The sequence below is a fragment of the Schistocerca nitens genome, chromosome 3 (genome assembly GCF_023898315.1).
Source record: "Schistocerca nitens isolate TAMUIC-IGC-003100 chromosome 3, iqSchNite1.1, whole genome shotgun sequence".
Classification (NCBI taxonomy): domain Eukaryota; kingdom Metazoa; phylum Arthropoda; class Insecta; order Orthoptera; family Acrididae; genus Schistocerca; species Schistocerca nitens.
Genome location: NC_064616.1, coordinates 75039658 through 75062860, shown reverse-complemented (window position 1 = coordinate 75062860; position 23203 = coordinate 75039658). Strand labels below are relative to the sequence as shown.

The 23203-nt window shown below is 41.9% G+C and overlaps 1 protein-coding gene across 1 annotated transcript in view; it reads left to right on the top strand.

The window, feature by feature from the left end:
- Positions 1–23203, top strand: part of LOC126249081 (mucin-17-like) — a 267758-nt gene that overhangs the window by 226046 nt on the left and 18509 nt on the right. The window contains exons 3-4 of the mRNA XM_049950732.1: positions 7722–7774; positions 19416–19584. Of these exons, the coding sequence (XP_049806689.1) occupies positions 7722–7774; positions 19416–19584 (222 nt within the window). The remainder of the gene's footprint in view (positions 1–7721; positions 7775–19415; positions 19585–23203) is intronic.

Below are 23203 nucleotides of genomic sequence, written 5' to 3'. Positions count from 1 at the left end.
AAAAGTCAGTATAAGTTTGAAAACTGAATTAATCACGGAATAATGTAGATAGAGAGGTACAAATTGACACACATGCTTGGAATGACATGGGGTTTTATTAGAACCAAAAAATACAAACGTTCAAAAAATGTCCGACAGATGTCGCTTAATCTGATCAGAATAGGAATAATTAGCATAACAAAGTAAGACAAAGCAAAGATGATGTTCTTTACAGGAAATGCTCAATATGTCCACCATCATTCCTCAACAATAGCTGTAGTCGAGGAATAATGTTGTGAACAGCACTGTAAAGCATGTCCGGAGTTATGGTGAGGCATTGGCGTCGGATGTTGTCTTTCAACATCCCTAGAGATGTCGGTCGATCACGATACACTTGCGACTTCAGGTAACCCCAAAGCCAATAATCGCACGGACTGAGGTCTGGGGACCTCGGAGGCCAAGCATGACGAAAGTGGCGGCTGAGCACACGATCATCACAAAACGACGCGCGCAAGAGATCTTTCACGCGTCTGTCAATATGGGGTGTTTCTTTTTGGTTCTAATAAAACCCCATGTCATTCCAAGCATGTGTGTCAATTTTTACCTCTCTATCTACATTATTCCGTGGTTTATTAAGTTTTCAAATTTATACTGACTTTTTGATCACCCAGTATATCTTGTGTGCTTAGCACGCTGAAAGTGTACAGCCCTTTATTCTTCATGGAGAAAACTGTCACTGGTATTATGTATTTGGATATGCTGCAAAACTTTTTAACTCCACAAATAGATGAATGTTACCGATATGGGATGGCTTACTACCACCAAGACGGTGCACCACCTCATTTCCTCACGAAAGTTCGAGGTTTCCTCGGTAATCGCTTCCCAGGTCGGTGGATTGGGCGTGAAGGGCTAATCGCATGGCTGTCTCGCTCCTCAGACTGGACATCACTGGATTTCTTTCCGTGGGGTGTCATTAAAGACCGTGTGTATGTTCCTCCCTTACCAAAGAATTAGCTGACGTGAAAAATCGTTACAAAAGTAACGCCCGATCTGTTGCAATGAGTGTGGGAAGAAGTTGATTGCCGATGGGATGTTTGCCCCATCACAAATGGTAGTCACATCGAACCAAAATGACACTTGACACTTTTATGTGAAACTTGAGGTTGTTTGCTACAAAATGACACTTCTACCGATTCTGTAAGATGTTGTTGTTGTTGTGGTCTTCAGTCCTGAGACTGGTTTGATGCAGCTCTCCATGGTACTCTATCCTGTGCAAGCTTCTTCATCTCCCAGTACCTACTGCAACCTACATCCTTCTGAATCTGCTTAGTATATTGATCTCTTGGTCTCCCTCTACGATTTTTACCCTCCACGCTGCCCTCCAATGCTAACTTTGTGATCCCTTGATGCCTCAAAACATGTCCTACCAACCGATCCCTTCTTCTAGTCAAGTTGTGCCACAAACTTCTCTTCTCCCCAATCCTATTCAATACCTCCTCATTAGTTACGTGATCTACCCACCTTATCTTCAGCATTCTTCTGTAGCACCACATTTCAAAAGCTTCTATTCTCTTCTTGTCCAAACTGGTTATCGTCCATGTTTCACTTCCATACATGGCTACACTCCACACAAATACTTTCAGAAACGACTTCCTGACACTTAAATCTATACTCGATGTTAACAAATTTCTCTTCTTTAGAAACGATTTCCTTGCCATTGCCAGTCTACATTTTATATCCTCTCTACTTCGACCATCATCAGTTATTTTGCTCCCTAAATAGCAAAACTCCTTTACTACTTTAAGTGTCTCATTTCCTAATCTAATCCCCTCAGCATCACCCGATTTAATTTGACTACATTCCATTATCCTCGTTTTGCTTTTGTTGATGTTCATCTTATATCCTCCTTTCAAGACACTGTCCATTCCGTTCAACTGCTCTTCCAAGTCCTTTGCTGTCTCTGACAGAATTACAATGTCATCGGCGAACCTCAAAGTTTTTACTTCTTCTCCATGAATTTTAATACCTACTCCGAATTTTTCTTTTGTTTCCTTTACTGCTTGCTCAATATACAGATTGAATAACATCGGGGAGAGGCTACAACCCTGTCTCACTCCTTTCCCAACCACTGCTTCCCTTTCATGCCCGTCGACTCTTATAACTGCCATCTGGTTTCTGTACAAATTGTAAATAGCCTTTCGCTCCCTGTATTTTACCCCTGCCACCTTCAGAATTTGAAAGAGAGTATTCCAGTTAACATTGTCAAAAGCTTTCTCTAAGTCTACAAATGCTAGAAACGTAGGTTTGTCTTTTCTTAATCTTTCTTCCAAGATAAGTCGTAAGGTTAGTATTGCCTCACGTGTTCCAACATTTCTACGGAATCCAAACTGATCTTCCCCGAGGTCCGCTTCTACCAGTTTTTCCATTCGTCTGTAAAGAATTCGCGTTAGTATTTTGCAGCCGTGACTTATTAAACTGATAGTTCGGTAATTTTCACATCTGTCAACACCTGCTTTCTTTGGGATTGGAATTATTATATTCTTCTTGAAGTCTGTGGGTATTTCGCCTGTCTCATACATCTTGCTCACCAGATGGTAGAGTTTTGTCATGACTGGCTCTCCCAAGGCCATCAGTAGTTCTAATGGAATGTTGTCTACTCCCGGGGCCTTGTTTCGACTCAGGTCTTTCAGTGCTCTGTCAAACTCTTCACGCAGTATCTTATCTCCCATTTCATCTTCATCTACATCCTCTTCCATTTCCATAATATTGTCCTCAAGTACATCGCCCTTGTATAAACCCTCTATATACTCCTTCCACCTTTCTGCCTTCCCTTCTTTGCTTAGAACTGGGTTGCCATCTGAGCTCTTGATATTCATACAAGTGGTTCTCTTCTCTCCAAAGGTCTCTTTAATTTTCCTGTAGGCAGTATCTATCTTACCCCTAGTGAGACAAGCCTCTACATCCTTACATTTGTCCTCTAGCCATCCCTGCTTAGCCATTTTGCACTTCCTGTCGATCTCATTTTTGAGACGTTTGTATTCCTTTTTGCCTGCTTCATTTACTACATTTTTATATTTTCTCCTTTCATCAATTAAATTCAATATTTCTTCTGTTACCCAAGGATTTCTATTAGCCCTCGTCTTTTTACCTACTTGATCCTCTGCTGCCTTCACTACTTCATCCCTCAGAGCTACCCATTCTTCTTCTACTGTATTTCTTTCCCCCATTCCTGTCAATTGTTCCCTTATGCTCTCCCTGAAACTCTCTACAACCTCTGGTTCTTTCAGTTTATCCAGGTCCCATCTCCTTAAATTCCCACCTTTTTTGCAGTTTCTTCAGTTTCAATATGCAGTTCATAACCAATAGATTGTGGTCAGAATTCACATCTGCCCCTGGAAATGTCTTACAATTTAAAACCTGATTCCTAAATCTCTGTCTTACCATTATATAATCTATCTGATACCTTTTAGTATCTCCAGGATTCTTCCAGGTATACAACCTTCTTTTATGATTCTTGAACCGAGTGTTAGCTATGATTAAGTTATGCTCTGTGCAAAATTCTACAAGGCGGCTTCCTCTTTCATTTCTTCCCCCCAATCCCTATTCACCTACTATGTTTCCTTCTCTCCCTTTTCCTACTGACGAATTCCAGTCACCCATGACTATTAAATTTTCATCTCCCTTCACTACCTGAATAATTTCTTTTATCTCGTCATACATTTCATCAATTTCTTCATCATCTGCAGAGCTAGTTGGCATATAAACTTGTACTACTGTAGTAGGCATGGGCTTTGTGTCTATCTTGGCCACAATAATGCGTTCACTATGCTGTTTGTAGTAGCTAACCCGCACTCCTATTTTTTTATTCATTATTAAACCTACTCCTGCATTACCCCTATTTGATTTTGTATTTATAACCCTGTAATCACCTGACCAAAAGTCTTGTTCCTCCTGCCACCGAACTTCACTAATTCCCACTATATCTAACTTTAACCTATCCATTTCCCTTTTTAAATTTTCTAACCTACCTGCCCGATTAAGGGATCTGACATTCCACGCTCCGATCCGTAGAATGCCAGTTTTCTTTCTCCTGATAACGACGTCCTCTTGAGTAGTCCCCGCCCGGAGATCCGAATGGGGGACTATTTTACCTCCGGAATATTTTACCCAAGAGGACGCCATCATCATTTAATCATACAGTAAAGCTGCGTGCCCTCGGGAAAAATGTAAGCTATTCCAATAAATTTCTCTATAATTCCAAAGTTGTAAAGTTCTTTTTGACTCACTCGGTAGATTGTGCGGATCAGCATAATGCCAATTTGCGCAGCCCAGCTACAAAATGGTTCAAATGGCTCTGAGCACTGTGGGACTTAACATCTGTGCTCATCAGTCCCCTAGAACTTAGAACTACTTAAACCTTACTAACCTAAGGACATCACACACATCCATGCCCGAGGCAGGATTCGAACCTGCGACCGTAGCGGTCGCGCGGTTCCAGACTGAAGCGCCTAGAACCGCTCGGCGACAACGGCCGGCCAGGAACAGCAGAGGGCCTATGACACTACCTTGCGCAACGCCAGATATCACTTCTGTTCTACTCGATGATTTACCGTCTATCACTACGAACTGTGACATCTTTGTAAGACTAATTAAAAATAACGAAGTTATTATTTCTTAGCAATTACGATAGAGTGATTTGTGATGCCTTTCGAGGTGCGACAGTGTGCCTCAGTGTTCGTAAAACCGGGAACGTATGCTTGCGGCCCTGTGAGCATGGCTGTTGTCGCCTTGGAAAAAGGGAGTGTCATCAGCATACTCATTATAAGATGTAAATGAAAGGGCAACACTCGGTCGCTGAGAAAGTCGAAATAAACATCCTCGTTCATGTTCACAGTAATCTGCAAGGGCAGTCCCATAGTACGGTATGAAAAACGCTCGCAAAACATCACAGAAGCACCTCCGGGTTGAAGATGAGATGCGTACGCCGGCCGAAGTGGCCGTGCGGTTAAAGGCGCTGCAGTCTGGAACCGCAAGACCGCTACGGTCGCAGGTTCGAATCCTGCCTCGGGCATGGATGTTTGTGATGTCCTTAGGTTAGTTAGGTTTAACTAGTTCTAAGTTCTAGGGGACTAATGACCTAAGCAGTTGAGTCCCATAGTGCTCAGAACCATTTTTTTTGAGATGCGTAGATTGAATAACTTATGCGTATGTACTGAATAGAATAGCGGAGAAAAGAACTTCATGGCACAACTTGTGTAAAAGATGGAATTGGTTGATAGGACACATCCAACTGTAGAGGGAGACCAAGGCTTGATTGAATACACTGAGCACGTTCAAATGCAGGTTGCAGTGGTTATTCAGAGGTGAAGAGGCTTGCAGAGGATAGGCTAATGTTGAGATCTGCACCAAACCAGTTTTCGGACTGAAGACCATAACAACAAAAACATTATGTGATGTAAAACTTAATGACTAAAAATAAAATTGTAACCGAAGAACAAGCAACATAAGCTCAAGGGCAAAAAATAGTCAAGTTCACCCTAATGGTGAGTAACACTTCTTCCATGGGTCCCTATAAGAGAGGGAGTTCACTGTGCAATGGGCAACATGTTTAAATTTCGCAGACACCAATGTCAGATCATTACAACCACAGCAGTTCACATCCAGGGTAACAGCCTGAAAAGCTTGTAAGTGTGCTGCAGAGTTATGTTGAGAAATAGCTCTTAGTACAAAAATTCGATACGTTGCGCCGTCTCCGAGTTAATTAGCATTGAACTTAGCCAATCAGGCCGTTGCGCACGCAAATTCAAGTGGCCTTCCACATACAATAATGTCAGTTGTTCTCATAGCACACAAGACTGCTCAGCCTTCGGTAACGGTTCTATACTTACTACCTCCCTTGCCCAATTTTTATATCGCTCTCTTGTTCGGTTTTAGGAAACCAAACGAAGAATACGTTTGGCGACACCGTCTGTGGCGGGCCGTTTCAATTTGCGCGTGAAAACCGCCTAATTGAGTGACTTCAATGTTAATTAAATCGGAAACGACGCAATGTGTCGAATTTTTTCTTATGAGCACAACTCACCCTGCAACACCCTTACAAGCTTTTCAGACTACCCTGTAGCCCTGTGTTTGCTACATCAAATGTATTCGCGCTTCCGTATTTCGTCACAACCTGTACTCGTACACACATTATGTAATTACCGTACAGGGGAGGAAATTTTAAGTGAAAGCCGCTACCTGGTATCGGCTGATAAACACAATATTGCAGTGCCTATGTGGTTAAGAAGGACGATGCAACGTTGTTCCTTCGGACATGCATTCATATCCGTAGTAAGAGGCTCTGCGGCGGCTACAGCCGTTATCAAATATATGAACCACATTCGCATATCCGGAGGAATATTGCATCGTTCTTCGTAACAACACAGGCACTGCAATATCCTGTGTCGGCGAGTTTGCGTGAATACCGTCTCCAACGTTAGATTAGTTTTGCAACCAGACCAAGAAATCTTTAATGACGTTCGAATCCAAGATTTTTCGAGTCAACGCAGAAATTACACACAGTACTACAAACATAAACCTGTGGGACGCCTTGGAAATAACCGACTCCAAATCAACTAATCGTACGGACTCGTCACAGAGAGAAACTGAATATTATTTATCGCACATCATAATCATAAACAAAATTTAAGACCTTTCATCCACACTGTTGAAGCTATTTCACTTACCAAAAACATGAGAATTACAAACAACAAAAACATGAGTATCAATGAAATCGGACCGGAAATGCGTGACAGCGTGCCTCTGATTCGATAGATACACAGAAAAAGTTTTACACTGCTTCTTATGGTGTAACAAAACATTATCCATAGCGTAATAACGTAGTTACATTATTAGTGTGAAACATTAATACTTTATTTGTATCACTACTCGTCAGATGTAACATAAAATATGTTTCTCTGATGGCTCTTTCTTGATGAGCAACCTTTTGTTCATTATCGTACATAACTACAAAATTAGCAATACTAGTAAATAACTTTGTTAACGCATGTACAGTTTTATAATAACGTAACTTTAATTCCCTTGTAAGTAAATAAAACATGGATGTACCCCGTCTGTCCACAAACTGCGAGACTCATTTTATTACTGACGCGGACGGCTGCGTCGATTTAAATGAAAAACACAACGCGGACAATTCTTTTCTGAAAAAAAAATCGTCACAGGTGACGAGATTTGGTGTTATCAATTCAAACCTTAAAAAAACGACGAACTATAGCTATTCACGTGAAGTGAACAACATCCCAAAGAATGACTTTTCTGGCCGTTTCACACGGGTGCATGAAAGTTCTGTGTGTGGTACTCAAGTGGAGGATACTGAGTAGAGCACACGAACCATTCAAACCACCATCTCAACGTTTCTCTATTTTCCGGTTGATGGTATTCTCCAATCTGATTATAGAACTTAGTAAGTAGTTTCTGCAAGACTTTTATAAAGTCCATGTCTTGTGTATGTGAAAAATGACAATTTGCACCGCGATTCAGACTCCACGTCAAACTGTACTCTGGCTGGGGATCCGATTTTCAGCCCGAAGGCAGTCCCGTACCATCGCCAGCACGATAATGTGTAGTACAGCACTGTGGTGTTCAAATCAACTTTTGACTCGATGGCAGTTTCACTTTTTAAAAAGTAGTCTTATATGTATTTTTATAAACTTCTGATTACCAATATGTTTATCTGCTTCCAGGGTTGTCGTGTTACGTGCACTGCCTACGCAATGTTTCCGGCAGACACCACACGGTAAGTTCCTAAAGATTTGTTTGTATCCACTAAGTGAACTTCATGCATGATACCAGAGGAAAAAAAGCTTCACATGTCTCATTTCAAAACGGTATGCAGTTGGCATCATGATTTTACACTTCCTGTAAAATTTGAAGGATTCCGTACCATTGGTGAAAGATTATAGGGCTCCGTCGACATCGAGGTAATTAGAGGAGGAGTCCAGTTTTGACTGCAAAAAGCCGAGGAAGGAAATCGGAGGTGAGCTTGTTTATAAATCTAAATCTGAATTTCAGTAAGAGGGTTTGAAATCCCACTACTCTCCAATATGAGTCCATTGTGCCACCTCGGTCGGATAGTTGAGTAACTTGTCAAAATTGTTAACTTCGTATGATAAAACTGAGAGAAGTACCGACGCAGTTAATACTGTGTATTCATATTGGAGAGTTTCGTCATTCCAGTCGCAGTCAGCTATTAAAGATTGAAATTTTCCTTTGGTCGTCTAAATCGTGCGAGACGAATTTCATATACATGGCACCGGACAACGTCAGTCCTGTTCTTTATCGTACTTGATTTTCTTGCATAATACTGGATCTGTTATTTGTGTGACATCTTGCTATTTTCAAAAGCTATGATTGACAAAGACAGTTTTGTACTCTAAAAATAAACGACAGGATAGAATAAGTCTGTGACAATCAAGGAACAGGGTTCTCACTTGTATGAAATGTAAGATCTCGGGACATAACTCTGAATATAATTTTGAACGCGTGCCTCTCTTGTACAGTCCTGTTTTCTTCGTCACACAGTCTCGAATGTACTACGCTAAGACCTGTGGTTGTTGTCGCTTCTTGCTTGTAACATTCCGTATCGGAGACGTCCAAGAGAGTTGCTGCATAGCTTCGGGATATGCGGAGACTTAGTCTCGTGTTTGGCATTTAATATGTCAACCAGAATATTTTTTCCATTCTATGTCCTCTGGCTTAAACTGAGAAAATATAACGAACTTTGGAGGCGCCAGAAATTTGTGTGCTGAAGAATATCACTCATATCCAGTTTTTCTAACAATCGTTTGAACATTAAAACGATAACGTGATCGTGATTCATACACAACACAGGTACGCCGTTGGTTCTTTTGAGAGACCAACATACCGCTTCAACAGAGAGGGAAGATGGACAGAGTCGCTCCTAGTTGCACAGAGAATCAAACTACCCGATAGATATTTTGACCATCCACTACAGTAAATTAAAAATATGATGATATGTTCTTTTGCAGTTAATTATAATTTTAAAACTACGACTTTTGACATGAATGAAAGACAAAAAAATATCTCTATGAAAATTCTAAATTATATTATTATACAGTAAAATCAGATCTTTGTCACATACCAAAAACTTTACCAACATAAAATGCTCCATTCTGAGAGCCTTATTCAGTTTTTTAGCATCATCCCACTTGAAATTCTTAACCTGGTCTAATTTCTTCCAGTTTTCATTAGTTTACAGGCAATGCGTGGCTTACTATACATTTCTTCCTTAAAGGTTCTCCTAAAACGCATTTTACGCGCAAAAGCACTGACGCACAGTTTCAGAGAAAAGTAGGTTTCAGACACAGTGCGTGTCCACAGTATCCGCGCATTATTAGTAGCAGCATCATTTTATGGGTTATATCTGCTTACCAACCAACCTGATTTGAGCAACTTCCTTTCTTATATGACGAGGAGAACTTCGTTAGCCAAAGTCTATGAAACTGTTTGCAGATGGTGGCTTAATGAGCGTTTTTCCCAGCGGCTCGTACAAAGAACATCTTTTTTGTCATGTCATCGTTACTGAGCCATTTTTCCTTGTACACGAATAAGTGACGCAATGAGCAATGCAGTATTACTCTATCTTACTAACGATTAGATTAAATCCTCTATACAGTCTCGTGCAAAAGCAGTGCTTGCGTAAATGTGCGCACTCCACTCTGAAAAACATAATATCAATTATTATAACATTTATTAAGAAACTGATCAACAGATGCAGGCTACTACGATGTGACACAGCATATTGCTGCAAATGCTGATACAGTCCTGTAAGCAAGACACGGTCAGACTCAGTCTGCTCGTATCGAATTGTGTAGGCTTACTGGACGCCTCATAAACCCAAAATAATCTCCTCATCAGCGTTATAGTGGTACTGATATATGACTGACTCACATCACGCTGCTACCGAGGTAGAAAAGTAAAAAAAAAAATGTCGCATTTATTCTCAGCTGTCTAATGTGAAATAATGGAAATATATCTACAAACGTAAAGAAGACATATTTAAGCCTGGTGAGAGTAATAAGGCAGTGTTTTCGCGCTCGTGACTTAAGCTCAGTCCACCTCCTGTCGCTTCTGTTTGTTTCTCTTCAGAGTAGCATACCTTAATAGTTGCCTCTGCACGCTCTAGTGATAACTGCTCCATTTCAAGCCTCGTATAAGCCGTAGAACTACGTCAACTGTCGAGGACACTAAAGGCGGCCAAGCATGTAATTGATCGCTTTACAAGCGCGCATGCGTCTCCACGCGGCTCGAACGTGCTTGTACAATCATCACTTTGTTTACCAAAAGATTGCCGAGCTCAGACGACGATTCGCTGGATTTGGCAGACGTTTTGCTTGTATCACGAAGGAAATAGGAAATTTGATATGTGGAGTAAAGAGTGGTTAAAGAAACGAAAATATTATTCCCATATTACCTGTTCGCAGTAGAGGCACTACGGAACCTGTCTCACAGTACTACTGTTTCTCTTCCCCTCCTCCCCCCCCCCCTCCCTCCCCCATGTAATACCCTGTTGCACACTTTGGGTTGATCTATATTACAGCACGAGCTTTCTACAGAATGTATTTTAACAGGACCGAAAAAAATTAAATCAAATCACTGACGAATGCTTGCACGAGCCTTCCTATTTTTGGTTCAAATGGTTCAAATGGCTCTGAGCACTATGGGACTTAACATCTATGGTCATCAGTCCCCTAGAACTTAGAACTACTTAAACCTAACTAACCTAAGGACAGCACACAACACCCAGCCATCACGAGGCAGAGAAAATCCCTGACCCCGCCGAGAATCGAACCCGGTAACCCGGGCGTGGGAAGCGAGAACGCTACCGCACGCTATTTTTGGTGCACACGGTCGATCACGCACGCGATTGAACGCTTGCACAAGCATGCTTCATCAAAATTCTATCAAGTATCAAACTGCTTGTAGAATTCTGCAGCTTTCAGAAATTTGTGGTACACACGCTCAAGCATGCTTGGGCGAGCACACTTGTGCATGCGTGCTTGTCTAGCATGCAGTTACGTGGTTGGCCGCCTTAACGCACGCTAGGGTGATGGCCCTCTTCTGACCAGATGTCGGTCCGAGTCTTGTTGGTGGAGCTAATTTTTATGACCATTGTTTGGCAAAAAAGGTGGGAAGGGTTGGTGGTGTAATGTTCCTGATTATCAGTGCCAGTGACAATGTCCCGTGTTAAATCTCGAGGTGACAGTATGTCACTGTTCACTGTAATGTGTCCTTCAGATGGGAGCGTTAAGCTCAGTGATCCCCTTGGTGTTTTCTGGAGGAGTGAGCTGTGTGATGGTATAAAGATGTACCTTCTCGTTTCCTTCCATTCCACACTGTTCATACCACTTCATCAAGGCCAACCAAGCATCCGATACAGATATACATTTGACTCTTAATAACATGTCGGAAGGAGACCACGACAACCCAACGGGACTCGGTTCAGCAACGCGCGATTCGCGTGATGTGAGAGTTGGTTATCTACATCTACATTTACACGAATACTCTACAATACACACTAAAGCGCCTGGCAGAGGCTCATAGAACCACTTACAGGCTTCTTCTCGACAGTTCGAAGTACGAGGCCGACTTTGACAAGAACACGGTGCTGCTTTCTAAATTATGACTTAAGCTGTCTACTTCCCATTTTCACCTCTTCAAACATAACTAGGGTAGCGAGGTGGTATTACTTTATTTTAGTAAATCTTCCTCACAGCTGCTTCATTGTCTACTACCTTTTTTGATGACAACATCTGATTTACAATTACTTCTATATACATTTCTGAACCGCTGTCTACACGCAATAGAAAAAGAGAAATTTTTGGTTGCTCGCCACCGAGGTCATTTGCCCATGAAATCTTAAAAATGCGAGTTGATGTAGGTCGGATATTCCAAACTTCATCAGACTGTGCCCCTTGTTTCTACCATATTAAGTGAAAATACTTGCAAGTAAGAAAGTAATTGATTGCATCATAGCGAACCATTTGATCGTACAGTCATTACTTAGGTGTAAGAATTATGTGTCTAGTTGTTGTTAAAGTTTAGATGTTACCACAGGGGCAGCCAGAAACGTTAACAGACTGTAATCAGAAAGAGAATGAACAATGAGGTGACAGTTTAAAAACAGTAGATCCGGAATATGATCCTTTGAAGGAAGCACGGAAGCAAGCATTATGAGCTGTCGACAACGCTGAACTACCACCAACAGCGGGTTCCGACATCCACCAGGCTGCAAGGCACGTGCCACTAACACTGGCTGTAGATTATCTCACAGCTTCCTGCTATATGTAAACAATAACATCAGGGTCTTTTTGGTTGCATGACGTGTAAGTTAGGTTGTGCCAATCTCTCGTCTTTCGAAGTCAAATCGTTTTGTTTCTACAAAGAGCAGTAACACATAACAAAAAATAAGCATTACAAGCGAATCATCAACGTAACCGACCTTGTCTCCAAGGAAGAGACCGGTGATTCTCTGCTGCTACGTGACATTCTTAGTACTTTAAAAAAAAGTTGTGAACATCTACATAAGGACAAAATAAGGTGTGAAATCTGTAACAGAGAAAGCTGTACAGAACAAAAATGAATGGAAGAAACATCTTCTGCTTATGTCGGAGGTTAGGATCCTAAAACAAGACTTGTATTATAAACATTCGCGTAGAAAATCAGTGGGAACAAAACGGTGAATCTGAAATAGGTTTACCCCAACCTCTACCCGAAAAGCCAGAAGAAGAAAAAGAAGAAGAAGACATAAATGAATTAAAATGTAAAATACGGGGTGTTCAAAAAGTCTCTCCGCAGTGCCGTATGATTGTTAGCCGCGCGTGCCGTATGCCGCAGTGAATATACCGAAATGAAACTCAGTGAAATACAAGTTATTAATTTATTGAATATTAATTTTTACTTACAAATTTTCACGTTAAATGTTGAAAGTGTCCCCCCTATTGTTGAATACACAATTCAATTCGTCTAATCATGTTTCCAAACACAAGCTGTAGCATTTCTCCTGTAACAGAGGCAGTGAAAGTAGATATTGCAGTTTTCAATTCATCGATGGATTTTGGACGGTTTTTATAGAGTTGCTTTCGCCGCACCCTAGAAGAAAAAGTCAGGTCGTGTTAGGTCATACCAAAGTCCCTGTGAAATTATGCGTTCACCAAAAACATCAGCAAGCAGTGACACTGAAACGCGAGCTGTATGCGCGGTTGTACTATCTTGTTGCCGGCCGAAGTGGCCGTGCGGTTAAAGGCGCTGCAGTCTGGAACCGCAAGACCGCTACGGTCGCAGGTTCGAATCCTGCCTCGGGCATGGATGTTTGTGATGTCCTTAGGTTAGTTAGGTTTAACTAGTTCTAAGTTCTAGGGGACTAATGACCTCAGCAGTTGAGTCCCATAGTGCTCAGAGCCATTTGACTATCTTGTTGAAAATAACTGTTCAGTATTTCACTTAACACAAGTTCTCCTTTGAATGGGTGCAGAATATCACTGCAGTATCGTTGTGCGTTTATTGTTTAGTTGAAAAACCCAGGCAGGCGAACAGTCACACGGCTCGCTCGGCTAACAATCATACGGCACTGCGGAGAGACTTTTAGAACACCCCGTATAAGGTAAATTTATGATACCTTCTTATTTAAGTCATGGACCGCACACAGGACAGTGCTCGCTGAAATTATTTTGTATAATGCGTGATTTGGAATTGCAGTGCTTATCATTATGCACACCGAGAACTTATAAACTTTCAGTTTTACATAGCATAATGGTTAACATCTTTCACTTGGAATCAATTTAAGCATAAATGTATGAAAGTAGGGAAAACAGAAGCTGAAGCCAGACGCTAGATAAATTTTGGAATACCTTTCCAGATAACCGCTGATACAGTTTTAGTGATCGTAAGATGCTATGACTAAATTAATTACAAGATGGGCAGAAATTAAGAAGATATCCACATGGGTCAGAACCGTAGTCTTCAATATTGGCTGAATGTGAGAAGTTTCTGCACTTGCTACGTTCCAGGATCAGGGGTAAGCTATATCGGCTGATACGTCCGTTACAAGCATACACCTCGTAAAAAAAGGAAAAAAAAGGCAGATGTAAAGCATTACGTATTTCTGATGATGCACACATCTCCCTAATTATTTTTTCAGCCTGGGAAGGACCCAATTTCGATTTCGAAATTGTAATTATCTTCAACGATGCAAAGTGTGAGCGCTATTACATCTCACAAAAGGCGGTGATCACCTGACATCTTCCTGTTCGTTTTTGTAGAAATGCCTTGGCAACATGTTGCAGCAGTTAAATTCCGCCACAAAACTTATTACAGCCATATTGCACACACTGCGTAGTTACACAGATCGTTTAAAGGCGCTGCAAAGCGAAAACCTTGAAAGGTACAAGAACCATCGCTCGGAATTATTACGAAGTGATTAGAAAGCATTAGCTATATCCTGTAATCAGTTTGTAGTTACTCCTGCTTTTCGCCTTGAGCGCCTTGATCTTTTCGAAAAGATGAACATCGACATGTGTCGCTAATACGTGCAGCCGGTACACTTGTAGAGCTTGTAAAATCCTCTTTCGTTGGGAAACGCTAGACAAAAAAATTGAACATGTTAACCCAATATTTTTAATTTGATCCGTCTGTGCAAGCATCGCCTTAAACTGTGAGATGTATTGTGAAGGAGATTTTACTGGCGTATTCAATAGAGATTCCAGTAACATGCGGTAGAAAGGTGTGGATATAACATCTCGCCGGCGTTGAGGTAATTCAAATGTTCAAATGTGTGTGAAATCTTATGGGACTTAACTGCTGAGGTCGTCAGTCCCTAAGCTTACACATTACTTAACCTAAATTATCGCAAGGACAAGCACACACACCCATGCCCGAGGGAGGACTCGAACCTCCGCCGGGACCAGCCGCACAGTCAATGACTGCAACGCCTTAGACCTGAGGTAATTAAAGACGGAGCACCTACTCAACTGAGAAGGATGCGGTAAGGAGTCGTCGTAATATGTATAAGGAATCTCAGGATAAAAGTAAAATGATTTAAGAAAACCAGGGAAATTCTGAACCTGGATGGGTGAACAAGGGCCTAACACCTGCCTGTCATCTGTGTCAGCCATTGGACTCCTCGCCTCGTTGCGAGTTGACATGAAGGCTTCGTTTCACTGTGACCAGTCAACGACAAAGGGGGCTAGGATTATTTGAAATTTAAGCAGACGAAGTCGATTAGCTATTTAACTTTTAAGAAGAGCTAACGGCGTCTCACATATTTTTAACAAGCTAGCAAATTAAGCACGTGAGATCATTAAAATATGTGGGTGAACTCTGCACGTCAAAAGATGGCACAATTTGTTTTAAGATACCGGTACTGTACTTGCATTCAGAAGGACTGGGGATAACCACGTCCGATCATACAGACTTAGGTTTTCCGTGGTTTCTCTGAATTGGTTAATTGCCGGTCCATTTCTTTCCTACCGTCCCCCAGTCTGATGAACTTGTGCTCCATCAGTAATGACCCCGTGCTCTACAAGTTGCTAAACCCTATCCTTCCCTTTCTTTCTTCTCTCAGTTTCACTGAGCCAACGGTCCTCCTATTTCTGAATACGCAATTGCCTGCTATGAGCGGGTGAGACATTCGAATTTCAGCACCGTTGATGCACAAATGATAGTTTTAGACCAATGCTACTGTGGTAGCAATAGACTTATCTTCGGAAGAGCAACTGCAACTGCTTATCTTTTTCCGATTTTTCACTAGAGTATGAAAATAAGTGTAAATGAAGAATTCGGTTTATTGTACCTAAAAACATAATGATTAATGTGAAAACTCTTAAAGCAACTTTATTAACATTTTACATCTTTATTCTTCATGTCCACATATTTATTCCACAACATCGTCACCTCGTGACGAACACATTTCTCCCAACGAGAGGCCAGTTTGTTGATACCGTCACTGTAGAATGTTTGACTTTGTTGGCGGACCCGCAACCTCACCTCTGCTGCATCACTATCAAAATGAAGTTCTCGAAAGTGGTCTTTATATTTTGGAAACAGGTAAAAATCGGATGGGGCCAAGTCGGGACTGTATGGAGAATGAACGATGACAATGAACACAAGGTTACAACTCGGAGCCTTCTAGTGGCAGAGGGGTGCAACTTGCATCAGCGAAGCGGCACTGTTGACTGTGTGATATGAATGACATGTAATACCTCAACCGATACTGAGAACAGAATAAAAAATTCGGAGGAATTACTTTTTAGCACGCCCTCATAGTTCTCCTGCAGTTATATGCCTAGGTTCCACTTTATTTTCATCGCGTTTGTAGTCTGTCTGCAGTTGTATGCTAATTTCATGTGTGCTTGTGGGATGTACTGAGGTATCGCAGTTTTTTACTAGTGGAAAGATAATCCTAACAGAAGAAACTGCGTGATTTTCAGTAAGATTCTACGCAATTTTCTTAATGACTGGTACAGAATTTAGCTTTCAAAAGACGGAGAGAAGTGGAAACAAAGACCCGCCTGACCTCCGGATAACTCGATTCTGCTCTTAGGAAGTATCGTAGTGTATCTGACATTTGTCGAGGGTCATAGCGGCATTGCACAATGCAGTATTATACTTAGATTATGTCTCTCATCATTTTACCACAAGGTTTACCGACAACAGTGACATAATGACTTCATTGAGTTGTCTATGAGTCTGATGGAATAAACAGAACATTATGCCTAATAAATACCGGGTGCAATATTTTTAAGCTTGCTTTGTTTATTCGGAACCAATGTAAAACATACGCAATGCACATTTCATAGAAATGTTACAGAATTTATTTAACAGTGCAGCGTCCCTATTACAGTGATGATCTATGCTTTTACATCGCATGTTGCTTAATTAAAATGTCAAATGGACCAGTAGTTACGTAGCACCACCACTGCAGTTGTATGCTTTATTATGTTGTAACGCTTCTGAAGACTGCAACACTTGGAAATAACGTCCCGAGTAAGTCCAAGAGTATACCGCGGTAAGTGGTTACTACTGCACACGTGGGCTCATCGGCGTTCTCCTCTTGTGTAATGGGAGGAGATAGTGTTACGTCAAGCTCAGTCACTTTCATACAGTGCGTCGAATTCCGTTTTCTAGAAACCACAAACGATTCGGACTGGGATGGGCACATAAATGCTGTCGTGGCATGCAGAGTGGTTAAACGAGGAGTTTTCGGAGGAGTCTTTGCCTCCACCTGTCCTACTGCGATGGTAGCACAGGTGTTAAGCGCTACCGCGGTGCCCTCTGTATGGTAACGACATGGCAGCCCGATGTCAAGAGTGATGATTTAGGACAACATTGGATATACAACACGCGATCTCGAGTTCGACGTATTGAGTAAAATAACCGCTACAATTGGGAGGTTTCACAGCTCGAGTTACTGCCCCCTTTTCCACATGCCATATTTCGGTAAACCAATACTTGGCGGCGTGTGGTACGAAATGTATAAACATTCTTAAGGTACCAAAGGTACTCTTGCTCCTTTTTACTCCTTGCTCCTGAAATTCCGCCAACGCTACGTGTCTTATATGCAGCTGGCTCCAAACTTGTCTATCGCGGTCCACCAGAAATGAAGCATTTTATATTTTCCGACTCGTATACAAACAGCATTGAGGGAGATTCCATAAAATATATTTGAGCCATCTCCTGCTCCACATCGCAACAGTTACAGACTTTAATTGCGGCACATTGGGGATTCATATCAAGTTCTCAGAGCCAGAGACAAAACATGCGAGTCTCAATCATATACACTCCTGGAAATGGAAAAAAGAACACATTGACACCGGTGTGTCACACCCACCATACTTGCTCTGGACACTGCGAGAGGGCCGTACAAGCAATGATCACACGCACGGCACAGCGGACACACCAGGAACCGCGGTGTTGGCCGTCGAATGGCGCTAGCTGCGCAGCATTTGTGCACCGCCGCCGTCAGTGTCAGCCAGTTTGCCGTGGCATACGGAGCTCCATCGCAGTCTTTAACACTGGTAGCATGCCGCGACAGCGTGGACGTGAACCGTATGTGCAGTTGACGGACTTTGAGCGAGGGCGTATAGTGGGCATGCGGGAGGCCGGGTGGACGTACCGCCGAATTGCTCAACACATGGGGAGTGAGGTCTCCACAGTACATCGATGTTGTCGCCAGTGGTCGGCGGAAGGTGCACGTGCCCGTCGACCTGGGACCGGACCGCAGCGACGCACGGATGCACGCCAAGACCGTAGGATCCTACGCAGTGCCGTAGGGGACCGCACCGCCACTTCCCAGCAAATTAGGGACACTGTTGCTCCTGGGGTATCGGCGAGGACCATTCGCAACCGTCTCCATGAAGCTGGGCTACGGTCCCGCACACCGTTAGGCCGTCTTCCGCTCACGCCCCAACATCGTGCATCCCGCCTCCAGTGGTGTCGCGACAGGCGTGAATGGAGGGACGAATGGAGACGTGTCGTCTTCAGCGATGAGAGTCGCTTCTGCCTTGGTGCCAGTGATGGTCGTATGCGTGTTTGGCGCCGTGCAGGTGAGCGCCACAATCAGGACTGCATACGACCGAGGCACACAGGGCCAACACCCGGCATCATGGTGTGGGGAGCGATCTCCTACACTGGCCGTACACCACTGGTGATCGTCGAGGGGACACTGAATAGTGCACGGTACATCCAAACCGTCATCGAACCCATCGTTCTACCATTCCTAGACCGGCAAGGGAACTTGCTGTTCCAACAGGACAATGCACGTCCGCATGTATCCCGTGCCACCCAACGTGCTCTAGAAGGTGTAAGTCAACTACCCTGGCCAGCAAGATCTCCGGATCTGTCCCCCATTGAGCATGTTTGGGACTGGATGAAGCGTCGTCTCACGCGGTCTGCACGTCCAGCACGAACGCTGGTCCAACTGAGGCGCCAGGTGGAAATGGCATGGCAAGCCGTTCCACAGGACTACATCCAGCATCTCTACGATCGTCTCCATGGGAGAATAGCAGCCTGCATTGCTGCGAAAGGTGGATATACACTGTACTAGTGCCGACATTGTGCATGCTCTGTTGCCTGTGTCTATGTGCCTGTGGTTCTGTCAGTGTGATCATGTGATGTATCTGACCCCAGGAATGTGTCAATAAAGTTTCCCCTTCCTGGGACAATGAATTCACGGTGTTCTTATTTCAATTTCCAGGAGTGTATGTATTACCTTGTACCTAATTTGTGTGATGAAGTTCATTTCACTCATATATATCCTTTTTACTATTGGAATGCTCACAAACGTTAGTGTATTATTTTGCTGTTGTACTCCCGAGCCTGTTGAGTTCGTGTGGCTTATATTGTAGCATTTTGTTTTGCAGACCAACCTGACCACGGCGGAGCAACTGACACAGATGGCAGAGAGGTTTGGAGCCACCAAGTTCGACGAGCTCGGCACATCAGACGAGAGTTCCGAGGCGCCGCTCCCTAGTCGGAAAGTCAAACGGCTGGCTTCTGCTGAAGACGAATCAGATTCGGATGTTTACCAAGGTTGGACCTTCCATACTTCTTAGAACACGCTCTCCCCAAGCTCAGGGCGGCCAGTGGTTCACGTAACACCACAATCACAAACGATCGAACAGTTTAATATAACTTTCTTCGATTGATGCGAATACAGAGCTGAAACACATATACGCGAACGTATTATTTCTGGTGCTACCCTATTGCCATTTGTACATTATTATCTGTCATAATTAAGAAAGGGAGATTATAATTTACTATCTAGCCGATGAAGAAATCATTAGGGACGAATAGGGGAAGGAACTCCATCGTACTCTTTGAAAGGAACAATGTCGGTATTTTCCTTAACCAATCTACAGAAATCCCAGAAAACCTAAATCTGGAACACCGTTCGGGGAGTTGAAGCGCCGTCCTCGCGAATGCGAGTCCAGTCTCACCACTGCGCCGCCTCGATCAGTGTCTTATCACAATTCTGCTACTAAAACGTCGGCACGTGATATTTGGACTATAATTGTGAGAAGGGTTTCAAGTTACCGGTGTCTAAAGAAAGTCATAAACTTCCAAAAAGCTCACACATTCGTTTGTTCTGAGTTTTGTGTTGTATAACGCCTGTTTTATTTGAGAGAGTTTGGGCTCAAAAATATTGAGAGTTTCATAACGAACCTGATTCTCTCTGGATGCCTCTTAACCAGCCCGGAAGAACAAAATTCAGTATATAAATGATAAACAATGCACGTTCTCGACTGCTGACACGGAAAAGTTTGCAATAATGGCGTTCTAATTATTTGTCTGAACAGAATGGCGCAGACGGCCTTCCCGGAGACCGAAGCAGTAATTTATTTGTGATTTGGCAGTTTCTTAATTCGTTGCGCCACAGTCATCATTGCTGAGAAAGTAGAAACCGGTAATTAGCAATTCTGATGTAAGACTCAAGCACAGATAAAAAGTTCAGATTTTTTAACAAAATACCTATTCTTAACAGTGTCGAAAAGTGTCTGTTGGAATGAATAGTGTACCGCAACCTTGAAGGAGCCCCTGGCTTGCTACACCAAATACTAAACTGCTTCTGGTTGCATCGTGCGGCCTTCAGTAACATAAAACACGCCGACAAGTTCACTTGAAGCATTGGTGGCAAGCGGACACGTGTAAATAGCATCTCGTAGCGAACATGGGTACAGAACATGGTGGTCGGGCGTGTACCACCTCTTACCACAAAATAGGATGAGGAGAAAGTAAGCCATATGCCTCTGTTCAAAGACATAATTCAGTTTTTACTGGAAATGTCATTTACCTTACGATCTCACCTGAAATAAACAAAGAAACTTGTGATTATATGGAGAGAGTTCCGCATGTAGGAATATTTCGCAAAGAGAACTGGTGTCGACAAATAGTAGGAAACGTTCCACTGTTGCTCCGTTTTTCAGATCATTAGGAAGATGCTGCAGAGGGAGTCTGTAAATATCTTAACAAAAGGTTACACACGAGTCAAACAATGACGAGGAGATAGCTGCTGCAATCCATGTATGAAGCACCAAGATATAGAGTACAAGACGAGATTATAAAAAAAAATGTTAATAAGAGGTCACTACTATTGGAACTGTTGTAAGATTAGTGTTTTATTAACGCAATCGTAATTGTGTGATACATTCATCAACCTGAAAATACCCTTCTGCTCTGTAAAATTAACCGTATAGCAGCACTCGGTCGCAAAAAAGGAGTCTTTTGACCCAAGTTTCGGCACTTCTATGAGTGCCTTCATCAGAAATAAAACACTGAAATTGGCCAGTAACATTATTATAAAATTATAGGAAAGAAAAAATTAAGTGTAAGTAGTAGCTAGAAGTACAAAAAGGAAACAGTATTTAAGTGTCACGTATTAAACTAAAAATCAAGCGATGAAGTTTTAGTCACAAAATTTGTAAAACAGAATACATAAAGGTAAGCCACTATGGATTGTTCACATGCGTCGAGCTACAGTAGCATCAGACTGAGGTGCCCGCGTTAGCAATTGCGGGCAGGTGAACATTACACCAAGAGTGCAATCTAGTAGCCGCAAATACAAACAAGCTACTTAACATTCAAAATGTAGACAGACGAATGTCAACGATGAATATTATTTTCTACATGAAGTAACAGGCAATCATTTTATCTGACAACAGCAAACACGGTAATAAATTGTCTACATGACAGCTTATAAATACAGTTTAAAGGTTGAAAACGCCATTTTAGAGTGAGCTAAAAAACTCAGAGAGCAGAAAAGAATGGTATAACATGAAGTGCAGTTAATATAATATTTTAAAAAACCAGAGAATTATTAGTCGACTTAGGCAAAAAAATATTTCGGTAACTGCACGAGGGAACACGAAATCAAATATCAAGTACCGGCTTTATACAACTGAAGAAGCTTTTATTACGTTATTGTAGATGCTCATTAAGAACGAGACCATCATTAATATTTAAAAATTTATAATTCTTCGAGAACATCTAATCTACGGCATTTCTTCTCGGAGTACAAAATGCTGATATCGTGAACAGCTTTGGGTGCGTGACCTGTAATCAGAAGGTGGTCGGAAAAAGACGAATTCTGGGTGCTTGTACAATTTTTTCTTAAAAGATGTTCTTTGTATCTGACTGTAAAGGCACGTCCTGTTTGTCCTATGTAGTAAGAAGAGCAAGTGTCGCAAAACATCTTATGCACGACAGAGTTTTTCAAAGGGGAACAGGTCGATTTTAAATTGTGAATGAATTTTTTTAATGCTATTATTGGTTGAAAATGCGACATTACAGTTGAATTTATTATGAAGAAGGCGTTGAATCTGATAGGAGATGGGCCCCAGGAAAGAAATAGAGAAAAAGTTCTTCTTTTGGTTGGACTCAATGATAGAGGTGCCGGGTGTAGTGACTCGTTCAACAGTTTTCTTTTTAAGGATGTCGTAAACTATGGTAAGTTCGTAAAAAAAAAAAAAAAAAAAAAAAAAGAACTGTGTTCGATCCTGTGGAAGACTGTTCAAGTGTATCAAGAGCCAACAACGGTATTTATAATGTGTTCCACTGTACTCTGTGTCAATCGCTTTTGTGTGGTGCAAACTACCAAACAGCTTACAGAACAGTTGCTGTGTTTTATTTAACTGTGTTATACAATTTGAGTACTGGGGCAATAAGAGTTCAAAAAAGTTGGCTGGCGTGGAAGTAAGCCTCCCAGACAATCATGGCCAAGAAAATATTATAAACTACATTCTGTTTGCTTATAGTTTTAACTATTTACCTGTCAAATATATGTAAATTGTTCACAGACTCTAACAAAGACAACATAAGTATTATGCAGAAGTGTTATATGAAAGCTAGAGAAATATATTTCGTTCAATCTGGGACATTTTTCTCGACAATACCGTCAAATATAGATAATGCCAAATTAAGACCGATTCACAAAAATTACGTTATTCCAAAGTTCTTAAGAAACAGAACCAACGTGCTGAACAAACGTAAACTATTCCCTGTTGAAGAAATTAACTCTTGAAGTGCAATTAGTGTATCATGTGTATGCAAAAGAAAACTGCATTGGAAGGAATCGAAGTCAAAAAACCAAAACTGGAGTATTTGACTAAAAAAGTTGCTATAACAGAAGAATCTAAACTGTTATTTTAAATAG